At 44.1% G+C, this 12,498-nt stretch overlaps 1 protein-coding gene across 1 annotated transcript in view; it reads left to right on the plus strand.

Moving 5' to 3' along the window:
* The window catches only part of SERPINE2 (serpin family E member 2), a 62,251-nt gene extending 55,040 nt beyond the window's left edge, over positions 1-7,211 (plus strand). The window contains exons 6-9 of the mRNA XM_080799202.1: positions 329-429; positions 2,949-3,035; positions 5,381-5,464; positions 6,450-7,211. Coding sequence (XP_080655328.1) covers positions 329-429; positions 2,949-3,035; positions 5,381-5,464; positions 6,450-6,487 — 310 coding nt within the window. The 3' untranslated portion in view covers positions 6,488-7,211. The remainder of the gene's footprint in view (positions 1-328; positions 430-2,948; positions 3,036-5,380; positions 5,465-6,449) is intronic.
* Positions 7,212-12,498: the final 5,287 nt, after the last annotated feature.

Consider the following 12,498-nt stretch of genomic DNA (forward strand, 5'->3'; position numbering starts at 1 on the left):
TATTCTGGATATCCTCCCATGAGCGTGAGGGAAAGTGCCTCCACAGATCTCCCTAAGAACTGGACTGGGGGAGCCTGCAGCACATGAGGGTGAGGCCACTCTCATTTGCCGTTACGACGTCCGGCTCCTTTTGCCAGCTAAGTGTTTGAGAGAGGAGTCGTTCTCTGCCTAAATCTTGGAATTACAGTTTCAGATACAGTTTAGATTGGTGTCCAGAGCGTGCTTAACAAAGACTCCGTTTATCAAGCCTTCTGCACCGGCACTGCTAATATCGTTTTACATCGCTTATGGTGTGATGATCTTCCCTCATTTTCTCCTTTCCTGCTAGGTTCACAGCTGTAGCACAGACAGACCTGAAGGAGCCGCTGAAAGCTCTTGGCATCACCGAGATGTTCGATCCATCGAAAGCAAATTTTGCAAAAATAACAAGTATGTTCAATTTAAAACTTCGTCTTATACTTGGAGACTGTGTTACAAACTGGGTTTCTGATTTGTTCAGAAAGAAAAGATCGGGGTGCTTGAGTGGCTCAGTCCACCAAGCGCCTGGCTCTTGATTTCGACTCAGGTCATGATCTCAGGGTCGTGGGATCAAGCCCTGTGTTGGGCTCTGCACTTAGCCGGGAGTCTACTTAGGATACTCTCTCTCTCCCTCTGCCCCTCTCCCTGCTCTCTCTTTCTCTCTCTCAAATAAATAAATCAGTCAGGGGCACCTGGGTGGCTCAGTGGGTTAAAGCCTCTGCCTTCAGCTCAGGTCATGATCCCAGCGTCCTGGGATCGAGCCTCGCATCGGGCTCTCTGCTCAGCAGGGAGCCTGCTTCCTCCTCTCTCTCTGCCTGCCTCTCTGCCTACTTGTGATCTCTGTCTGTCAAATAAATAAATGAAATCTTTAAAAAAAAAATAAATCAGTCTTTAAAATTAAAAAAAGAACAAAAGAAAAGATCAAAATTAGGAGTGTATTGCCCTGAAATTCCCCAGGATTTACTCTGATTTATCACCAAATGATACTGTTCATTCTCAGTCATCTAAATCAACAGAAATCATCCATCCCTGTGTTTCATGTGTACATTTCATGGGAGGCCCAGGTGACTCTGCAGTTACAGAAGACCTTCGTGTATCGTCTTTAATACTTACAAATGTAGCTCTTAATTAGATATTAGTCTTTCTTTTTCAAACACAAACTATTTCCCTGTGTTTGGAAAATGAAGATTTTTAAACTCTCAGATCCTTGCTTACATCTAGCAACAAGAGGCATGCACTATATCCAGATGTGTATTTTGGCATTTAAGGCTCGTTAATCCGAAACAGTATAAATTCAGAGGGGTCTGACTGGAACCTTTCTTTGCCAAAGCATCTAGGACGCAGCTGGTATTCTGTCACTACATTTGCCAATATATGTACCTTTTCCTAGAGTTATAGTCCTATTGAATATAACTCTGCTCTTGGTCCATTTTTTTTTTAATAAAGATTTTGTTTATTTATTCGACAGAGAGGGATCACAAGTAGGCAGAGAGGCAGATAGAGAGAGAAGGGGAAGCAGGCTCCCCACCAAGCAGAGAGCCCGATGCGGGGCTCTATCCCAGCACCCTGAGATCATGACCTGAGCTGAAGGCAGAGGCTTTAACCCACTGAGCCACCCAGGTGCCCCTCTTGGTCCTTTTAATGTGGAGCACAGCAACCTCCTTCCAAAAGAAGTCATGGCGTAAACATTATTTATGCTCCTTTTGTGTTTTTCCCCTTGAGAAGTTCACTACTGAGCTTGATGGCCTGCAGGGGAGCACCTGGGTGCCTGTCCTGGGGCTACACACGACATCCCTGGTGAACTTGCAGCTGTAGGGATATTCTGACGCCCTTTCATCCTTGGATAACCCAGTGCATCCCAGGTGGGACAGCCCGTGTAGCACCTGGGAGCTTGTCTGAGGGGCACAGTCTTGGGTCTCACCCAGACATACTGAATCGGAATCATTTTAACAGGATTCCTCAGCCCAGTGACGTTAGAGGGCATTGTTTGAACCTGCACGTTCCCCTCCAGGATTCTCTTCTATGGCCCACTGTCTACACCGGCAGGGTAGTTCACAGGTGCTCAGAGGGAGAACCAGGTACCTGAAATTCTCCTAGATCTTATGGTTAACCTGCTGGTGACTTTCGTCCTGCAGACATCCCTCTCATTCTCCATTGGTCATATTAAAGCCCAGCATCTGTGCAGACAGTTGAAAACCAGGTGACATGGAAAGCACTTTTTCAGTTTGCTTCCAGACCCGTGTCCCATCAAGGCTACCGTTAACTTCTGTTTGCATTCTCCTACAATGCTGTGGCCAGTGGGTATTGCTGGAATGATAAGGTTTTGCTGAGAAGGAAAATGGGTTCACTAGAAGGTTCCAGAGGCACAATTGCCATTCTGAGTCTGGTTCTGAACACTTCTTACACTCAGATTATCTTCTCACTAATACGGCAGTGAGATGACTGGCTTTTCCTGTGAAAAACCACTCACCAGCCATATGATCTGAGAGCAGATTTCTTAACCCTCTGGGCCTCAGTTTCCCCATCCATAAATGCCATCTGAAATTCTTTCTGGATCTGACATTTTGTCCCTTACAAACAATATTGTTGCCTTGCTTCTTCTGAAAAACTGGACTTCTTTACTAAAGCTCTGCTCTTTTTATTTTTTTATGCAATGCTGAGTGATCAGAGTTGAACTGATAGAGGTACTAACACATTCAGGGTCGGTGAATCCCTCCTCAGAAGTGATATCACAGTTCACTTAACAGAGACTGAAATTCACGGCAGGTGACCGTCACCCTACAGCCTTCAATCACCAGACTATAAGAGGTCACTTCCCCTGACACCTTTTAAGAACTGGAATTTGCCAAGGATTTGAAGTTACTTTCTGAGCCAAATGGATGGCCTGTGTATCAGATAAATGCTGTGTTTGTTTTATTTTCTGGAAACAGGGTCAGAAAACCTGCATGTTTCTCACATCTTGCAGAAAGCAAAAATTGAAGTCAGCGAAGATGGGACCAAAGCTTCAGCAGCAACAAGTAAGGATGGGGTCAGGAGCCAGGACGGGCCGGGACGGAGCGGGGGCGGGAGCGTGCTATCGCTTGCCCAGCCCCTTAGCCAGTTGGTAGCAAACCCAGTACCCCCAGCCCAGAACTGGTGACAAGGTGACAAGGATGCATTTAGAGAGAATGAAGACCTGTCTTCTCAAGGCTCAGAGTCTGTTCCATTAAGGAAAGCCCCTCAGTGTGAGACATTCCTCCAGGACGAGAGTTGGCAAGCTTTCTCTGTAAAGAGCTTAATAGTGTGTATTTTCTGCTTTGTGGCTGGTACTATCTCCACCCGAGCTTCTCAGCTCCGCCACTGTGACGGGAAAGCTGCCACTGTAGCGGAAAAGCCACAGAGCTGATCGGAGCCAGTGGACGTGGCTGTGTTCCAATAAAGCTTTATTTAGAAAAGCAGGATCTGACTCTCTCAGACTCTGCCCGAAGGCAGGGGTTTGCTGACCCCTGCCCTCGGAAGGTTAAAGCATATTCTGGTTTCTTATTGGCAGAAAAGCCCAATCTTCATATTGCAACCTAAAATAATAGCAACTACCGATAGGGACTAGGCAGGTCTATCCGGGACAAAGCGAAGAAGGAGCGAGCAGCTGTTGAATTACGGCAGGATTGCTGGGCCACCTCCTTTGATAAGTAGAGCATCTACATCTGCTTTCTCCTTGTGGTTTACATAACGAAGGAGAAAATAGAACAATCTTAGGTTGGTTTTCGTAGCCCCTAATTATCCAACTGAGATTGGGTGGATCTGGCCAAACTCTGAACTCATAAAGGGAATATCCCAGCTCCGCTTGTAACTGGGTCACATATTTCTGGTCATGAAAAAGTACCATTTATGCTCCAAATAGACACTTTATGGCCTTCCTAGAATAAACATTTAATTTGTAATCCTTTAAAGTAACATTAAAAACAAAGACCTAGAATATGAGCGCTTCAAATTTCTCAGATGCCTTTTGTCTCTTCTAAGAGGTACTTGTAAGGGAGAGCTGGATTTTGCCATTATTGACCAGTTTTGCCAATTTGTGTCATTGTCGGGACTGGCTCCGTAATTTGCAGGGCCCTGTAGACTATAGAGATGGAGGCCTCACTGAACACTTACTAAGAATTTGAAGACAGCCGTAGCCGAGCACTGAACCGAGTGTGGGCCTTGCGTGAGTGTGACTGGCAGGCCACATGCCCAGGAAGCCAGTGCTGCTGGCTTAGTTCCTAGGGCTGCTGTAGCGCGGGACCACAGATGGGGCGGGGGGGGGGGGGCTTATGCTGCAGAAGTTTGTATCTCACTGTTCTGGGGCTGGAAGGCCAAGATCAAGGGCTGGTTTCTCCCGAGGCCTTGCTCCATGGCTTGCCAAGGGTTGCTTTCTCCCTATGTCCTCACGTGGCCTTTGCCCTGAGCACCAGTATCCCATGTATCTTCCTCTCTTCTTAAAAGGACACCAGTCCTATTGGATCAGGGCCCCACCATTGTGCCCTCATTCAAACTTAAATACCTTGGGGTTTAGGGCCTCAACATAGGGACTTTGAGGGGGTACAGTTTAGCCCAGAAGACCTGCTAACTCCTGGTTGCTTTTCAATAACCCCAGGTTTAGCTGTAGATGGTTCCTTTGTGACATCAAGCCCAAATCATTAGTGCTTCCTGGGGTTTGAGGAAGAGAACTGGGCCATTGCAGAAAGAACGGTACAGTTTTATCCCAACACCTACCCTCCCGCAAGGCCCTGTCACAGGCTTATGAAATTGAAGCTGCCATGGGGAAGCATGGCCGGGCAAGCATGTCTAGGGCCGTGGGCTACGGAAGTTTGCTTTCTGAGTCCAGCGGCTACAGCAGCGTGGGGTGGGGGTCCCAGATGAGAGGTCTCCGTTACCATGCAGAGGGAACCCACCAGAGGAAAAGGCACAGACAAAATGGTTGAAAACACAGCTGGGCCTTGATGTACAGGAAGGCTTTGGCTGAGTGAAAAGGACCAGGGAGCCTTCATGGGCAAGGCAGATGGTATAAATAAAAAACAGCTAATAATAACAGTGAGTATGCAGTAGGTGTTAAGTGACAAACACTGTTCTCTAAGCTTATAATGTTTAGGTCATTTAATCCTCCTAAAAACCCTGTGGAGTGAGTACATTGATTAAAGAAGGTGGTATTTGTATAGACATGTATAGAATGAGACATGGAGTGGAAAGGGCCTGGCCCGTGGTAGGGGTTCAATAAATGAGGACCATTGGGCCAATCTAACCTGGCCAGCCTGTGGGACAGGCATTGTGTCCTCTAACTCCAACACCGAGGATCCTTGCTGGCCTCACGCGGGGTGTACAACACATTTTCTTTTTCTCCCCATAGCTGCGATTCTAATTGCAAGGTCGTCGCCTCCCTGGTTTATAGTAGACAGACCTTTTCTGTTTTTCATCCGACATAATCCTACAGGTAAGCGACTCTTCTCTTCCATCCTCGTCCTTCGCGAGCCGTTAGAATTCCGAAAGGTGTATGGAATCATAGGGAAACCCAGCCTTGCTTCTCTTAATCCGTCTCCCTTGTGTCAACAATTGCAAACCCTTTGAGTAATAGACCACCCACCTTGAAGAGATAAGAAAACCATGGCTGTGTTTACAGAGTGTGATGGAATCTTTTAAACACTGATTTTAGGTTTGTTGGTTGGTTTGTTTTTAACATTGAGAGAGCTCTGCAGCCCTTTTGGGGACTTTTGACAGCTATTGATTTTTTGTCCACATTTTTGTAAGTGCAGTAGTTAAATTTTATAAGAAACTACGTGTCCTCAACCTCTAGAAGCCCCCTCTGTTGTTATAGCCCGAGAACTGTTAATCTGATAACAAACTGGCTCCCCAAGTCATGGGTTCAATGTTGGTTCTGTCCTCTTAGCTTCATCTTTAAAATGTGGATAACAATAGTTCTTACCTTTTAGTACAATTATGAAGAATAAGTGAGATTGTCTTTGTGGAGAGGTTGGATTCACATTGGTGCAGAGTAGAAACTCATACATTTCAGCATTTATTCTTTTTTTTAATCAATAACACAGGCTAGTTCCTTATCCTTTTGTCTTGTATCTTTAATGTCATAATCCGTGTGCTCCTGAACAAAAGTCCAATATGGGAACCTCAAGCCACACATGGTCATTTAAACTTAACTGTCAATAATGAAAATGAAATATAACTTAAAATTCAGTTTCTTAGACTAGCCATGTTTCAAGGGCTCAATGGCCACTTGTGACTAGTGGCTAGTATTTTGAACAATGAAAATATAGACGTTTCCATCATTGCAGAAAGTTCTGTTGGATAGCACTGCTTGAGAAGAGTTAATCGCAGCCTAGGGACTATCCCTTAAACACACTTTATATCTTTTTTTAAGAAATGTTTTTTATAGACTTGTGCCTTGTTTCCTTTTAATTCTGTAGGTGCTGTCTTATTCATGGGGCAGATATACAAACCCTGAAGAGTGTGCAGGAGAAACCAGGCAAAGCTAAGGCTCCTTTGCAATGAAAATAAGACTCCTTTCCTACATCTTTCATAGTTCTGTTAAATATTTTTGTACATTACTTTCTTTTTCAAAACTAGTTCTTAGGAACAGAGACTCAATGATGCAAGCATTTCTGTTCTGGGATATATATCAAAGGGAAAAGGGGCAGGATGGCTGGAGCACTGTACTGACAGGTGAATAGAAAGGCTTCAAAATGTCTAAAAAAATCCTTTAAACTACTGAGCTAACCCTCTTGAGTATTTACTGTCCAGTTCAGGAGTTTTGTTTTGTTTACACGTGTGGCATTTCAGAAGAAATTGAATCAGTGTGATGGGGAAAAAATAAAAAAATAAAAATAAAAAACACAAAAACACATTTTATGGTAGCTTTTACTTTTTTTATTCAACAAAATATTATTGGCCTTTTTAAATTCTTTTGTTTCGGTCTCATCCAAAGTCTTGATAGTAGGCATTATTTCGGGGGTAGAAATAGTAAAATCTCTAGCCTCTTTGGGTGTTTTTGTTGTTGTCGTTGTTGTTTTTCTATAATGCATGTATTCACTAAAATAAAGTCTAAAAAAAGAATGTCTTGCTAGACAAGGTTTGCTGTTCTGCAGTGTGCCTGTCACTACTGCTCTGTACTCTTTGGATTTGCATTTTTGTATTTTGTACAAAGTAAAAAATAAAGTGTTATGAGTAGTAAAAAAAAAATGCCATTTCTCTGTGATTGAAAATACAACAAAAGAAACAGAGCCTTTTTAAAAATACTTTAACTTCAAGGGGAAGAAAATGAAACAAGATGGGATCAGGAGGGAGACAAACCATAAGAGACTCTTCATCTCAGGAAACAAAAGGTTGCTGGGTGGCTGAGGGGTAAGGATAGGGTGGCAGGGTCGTGGACATTGGCGAGGGTGTGTGCTATGGTGAGTGCTGAGAATTGTGTAAGACTGATGATTCACAGACCTGTACCCCTGGGGCAAATAATACATTATATGTTACTTAAAAAAATACTTTAACTTCTTCTACTAAATCTTTGTACTCAGGCAAATAGCAGAAAACCCACAGCCCCCCCCCACATTTTCTTCTTTTCCTCTAACCCTGGCAATCAGACACTGTTCCTTGCTTCACCACCCTTTCTAAGTCACTGCCCAGCACTAGAGGAGGATGCAATCCCAGCCCTCATCTCAGCAGGGGCTCGCTAAGGGCAGGATTCAAGAGTATTTCCAGCAAAGAGTAGGGTTTTCTATAGCAAGTGCACAGGGAAGGTGCTGGGTCCTGAGACACTTTGAACTCCAAGTGAACAGTGCATGTTATAATTTCAGTGATGGGCCGGAGTGTTTGTTTCCTGATAGGGCAAGATTTTTTGTTTTGTTTTGTTTTTGGAGACCTCCTCACATTCCTCATAATTTTTTATTTGCCTGGTTTGTTGTCATTGTTGTTACTTTTCTAATCTCCTAAAGGCTTGAATCATCTAATATCAGAATTGGTTTAAAATATGTATCAAAACTTAAAAACTTTTTTTTTTAAATCCATGAGCTCTACTCATCCCTCTTTATACATTAAAACTTTACATCCAACACTCCAACAATTTGCCATTTGTGATTCTTATTTGTCAAGTGGGCTGAGCTCTGCTGTTTGCAACTATTTAAGTAGGGATACTTTGGTTAGCCAAGAGAGAAAGAAAAGGGGTGGGAATTGCTTTCCTTAATTAAGAGTAAATGCCTGGGGCACCTGGATGGCTCAGTGAGTTAAAGCCCCTGCTTTCAGCTCAGGTCATGATCCCAGGGTCCTGGGATCGAGCCCCACATCAGGCTCTCTGCTCCGTGGGGAGCCTGCTTCCTCCTCTCTCTCTGCCTGCCTCTCTGCCTACTTGTGATCTCTGTCTGTCTAATTAATTAATTAATTAATTAATTTTTTAAAAAGGGTAAATGCCAGAAATTTATTTTGAAGGGTTAACACAAACTACTTGTACTCTAGCAAACATGCTAGTATAGTTATTAATGCTTTTCAGCCAGTTTTACTCATTTTCTGGTCCCATTCTGTTATATTATTTTGAATAGTTTAAGATAGAAATAGTGTTAGCAGTAATCCAAGAATTATACACCCCATTTATTCATTTGGGTACCTACTGGGTACCAAGCATTAGGGGGTACAGAGATAAATATGTCCTTTCCACAAATAAGTTAATCATGGAAGGGAGAGAGTGAATTCTAGCTTGACCAAATACCTAACCTGTGTTAAGTGTACTTACAAGATACACAAGTAGGACCAAGTGGGCATAAGTCCAAGAGAGAAGCCTAGAAGCAGCTACAGGGCCAAGACTAGATCCCCAACTCTTGGCTTCAGCAGTGCTCACTGCAGAAAAGACCAGAAGAGTTTGCTTTGTTTCCCCCGACCCCAAGTAGGCACCACACCCAGTGTGGAGCCCAGTGCAGTGCTCAAACTCATGACCCTGAGATCAAGACTTGAGCTATGAGATCAAGAGTCAGACAGCCAACTGGCTGAGCCACCCAGGTGCCCCCAAGGGTTTGCTTTTCTAATATCACCTAGTAGAGTGTGGCCCTGTTATGTATTACAGATGGTCTACTCCCCCAAAATAGAAACTGAGCATTTTACTGAGCACATTAAAATTTGAAGTATCTGGTGCCATTTCTGAATGCCTCTTTAGTATTTTAGATAGTAAAGTTTCAAATTTATGATATACAGAACTTGGAAGAATCTCATGGAAGAGTTGTAGAATCAAGATTCCTAGACTGTTTCTTCTGTCTCACTTGATCTTCCCAGCTTATCTTTAACTTTATTCTGACTTGACTCTAGCAGCCTCTAGAACTTGTTGATAATCTCTGGACTAGAGGAAAGTTCTCAAATTATTACTTTTACAGAATTCAACTTTTATCCTTTGATACACTTCAGTCAATGAGTCTATAGGTCTTATCCTCAAAAAGATAAAATTTAGAAAAACTCCTTTACTTGAGGGAAACGGAAATAAATTTAAGATATGGAGACAAAAAATTGCAGACCTGGGACACCTGGGTGACTCAGTGGATTGGGCCTCTGTTTTCAGCTCAGGTCATGATCTCAGCCCACCAAATCTTCCCCCTGCTTCCCTGCTTCCCCCTCTCTCTCTGCCTGCCTCCTTGTGATCTCTCTCTCTCTCTGTGTAAAATAAATAAATAAAAATCTTAAAAAAAAATAAATAAATTTAAAAATATTGCAGACCTGTCATAAAAGTTCACATTTTCTGTGATACTGTGATTTTTTTCTTTTCTTTTTTTTTTAGATTTTATTTATTTGAAGGGTGCCTGGGTGGCTCAGTGGGTTAAGCATCTGCCTTCAGTTCAGGTCATGATCCCAGGGTCCTGGAATCGAGCCCCATGTCGGGCTCTTTGCTTGGTGGGAGCCTGGTTCTCCCTCCTCCTGCTGCTTCCCCTACTTGTACTCTCTCTCTCTCTGTGTGTGTCAAATAAATAAAATCTTGGGGGAAAAAAAAAAAGATTTTATTTGAGAGAGAGCATAAGGGGGGTGGTGAACAGAGGGAGAGGGACAAGGTGAATCCCCACTGAGCACAGAGCCACACACTGGGCTCAATCCCAGGACCCTGAGACCATTACCTGAGCTGAAGTCAGGTATCTAACCAACTGGGCCACCCAGGTGCCCTGATACTGTGATTTATACTAAGAGATATATATATTTGGTTTTCATCCACATTTCTGGCACAGGGCTCCCCAAACCCTTGGAATTTACAAAGTGATAGCTATAAAGAGCTCTTTTGTTATGTTAATGAGGTAACATTTGTCCAAATAAGGCAAGCATCCAGAGAGGCAGCGTCATGGGAGGGAGCCCTTGAGGTTACAAGGCATCTACCTAATTCTAAGCCCTAACCTACACAAATGTGCATTATTTCCACAGAAGGCAGACCTGCAGTAATCCGGACTGCCAGCCAGGGCTGGATCTGGTGGGCTGGCCAGGGTATCCTCCAAAGAGAGACCTGGGAGCTTTGATGGCTACAGATTGGAGGCCGGTTGCTAGGAGACCCCACCATGTGACTGGAGGGCTGAAACTTTCAGCTCCACCCCCACCGACCCCTGGGGAGGGGAGAATGGCTTTAAGTTGAATCATGGCCAGTGGCCAAGTGATTTAACCGACTATGTCTTTGTAAGGAAGCCTTCATAAAAATCCAAAGGACAGGTTCAGAGAGCTTCCAGGTCAATGAGCACCTGGGGATTTGTGTGAGTGGTGCACTCGGAGGGCAGGGAAGCTCCTCGCCCTTCCCCAGACCTTGTCCTATGCATCTCTTCCATCTGGCTGTTCTTGAGTTATAATATCCTTTTACAAACCAGCAATCCAGTAAGCAAGATGTTTCTCTGAGTTCTGTGAGTCACTCTAGCAAGTTAATAGAAGCTGAGGAGGGGGTCCTGGGAATCTCTGATTTATAGCCTAAGGGTCAGAAGGAGAGGTGACAACCTGGGTGCCAACTGGCATCTGAAGTAGGTGGGGGAGGGGAAGCCTTGTGGGCCCGAGCCCTTAACCAGTGAGATGTGATACTTCCTCCCAGTAGATGGTGTTAGAATTGAATTCAACCGTAGGATATCCAGCTGGTGTCTGAGCATTGGTGAGGCAGGTGGGGGGGACCCCACACATTGGAATTGGGTGTCAGAATCTTTATTTGCTATCCATGTAGACATTTGAGCAAACAATTTTATCACATAGATTACATGTCACATTGAGTTTGGGTAGGAGACAAGCTGCAATTTTCCCAAAGTAACAAAATGGTAGACTTACGGAACTGAGGCCAACAACCAGTGAAATCACTCTTTTGACACTTAATGAAATGAGGATTCTTCCTTTCTGCCCGAAAAAAAAGAGTAGGTACTGACCCAAATAAGTCAAAAGCTCTAGGTCTTACTGGCCTTTGAGTCTTTGTCCTAAAAAGGACATGACAAATAACTTGAAAATAATGCCAATCCTAAAACACGCGGAATGACTTTTGTCCCAGGAACTCTGCTTTTCTGAAAGTGAAAAACTGAATGACCCATGAGCTCCACATTCAGGGGTCTAAGAAATTGAAGTGGGAGGAGCAGGGATTTGCCCTGAGCCAGCAGAGTAGCAAACACCACTTCCTAGGGCTGGTCTTTGGTGGCTGCTTGGGGAAAGGCACCGACCGAGTCAACTAACTGGCAGAAGACATCTCTGGCCTTGGCCTCCCATGACCACTGAAAGACCCCGTGTCCCACCATGAACCCACTTCAGACCACCCAAGAGTGGAAGACACTACTGGCTCTACAGCCTGCTTCTTCTGAGTTTCCCCAACTGCCCCTTTGACCCTCTCCCAAATCTTGAAGAAAAAAGGAGGCAGATGTGATTTAAAGGCAAAATTTGCTAAGTGAGAAATCACTGTTTATGGGGTGCCTGGGTGGCTCAGTCCTTAAGTGGCTGCCTTCAGCTCAGGTCATGATCCCAGGGTCCTGGTATCAAGCCCAGTATTGATCGGGCTCCCTGCTCAGTGGGGAGCCTGCTTCTCTCTCTCCTACTCCTCCTGCTTGTATTCCCTCTCTCACGGTGTCTGTCAAATAAATAAAATCTTTTTTAAAATTCGCTTTTATATGATAGCAGATACATTATTAGTGTTTGCAGATTAAATTACTGAATAGGAGGTACTGAAATGGAAGTGAATTTTTAAATTTCTCAGCACTATACCTCCTTCATCTGAAGTTTCTAATCCCAGCCACCAAAGGTGAAAAGAAGGGTAGCCGGCCTTTGCACTTGTCCTTCATAGAGCAGTGAACAACGAGAGCACGCACAGCTTGGTCCCAGAGGCAGGTTGTCAGGAGCCCCAGAGACGTCATCAGGTTGGTTAATCTGAGGATGATCAGCTGATTTTGTTTTACTGTATTTGTCTTATTAACTCTATTGCCCACTGATAAGTACCTCTGGCCCTGATTTGTTGTCTTGCTGATCAATAATGTACATAGAGGAAGTGTCTTCAGA

The sequence above is a fragment of the Martes martes genome (genome assembly GCF_963455335.1).
Source record: "Martes martes genome assembly, chromosome: 3".
In the NCBI taxonomy this organism is placed as follows: Eukaryota; Metazoa; Chordata; class Mammalia; order Carnivora; family Mustelidae; genus Martes; species Martes martes.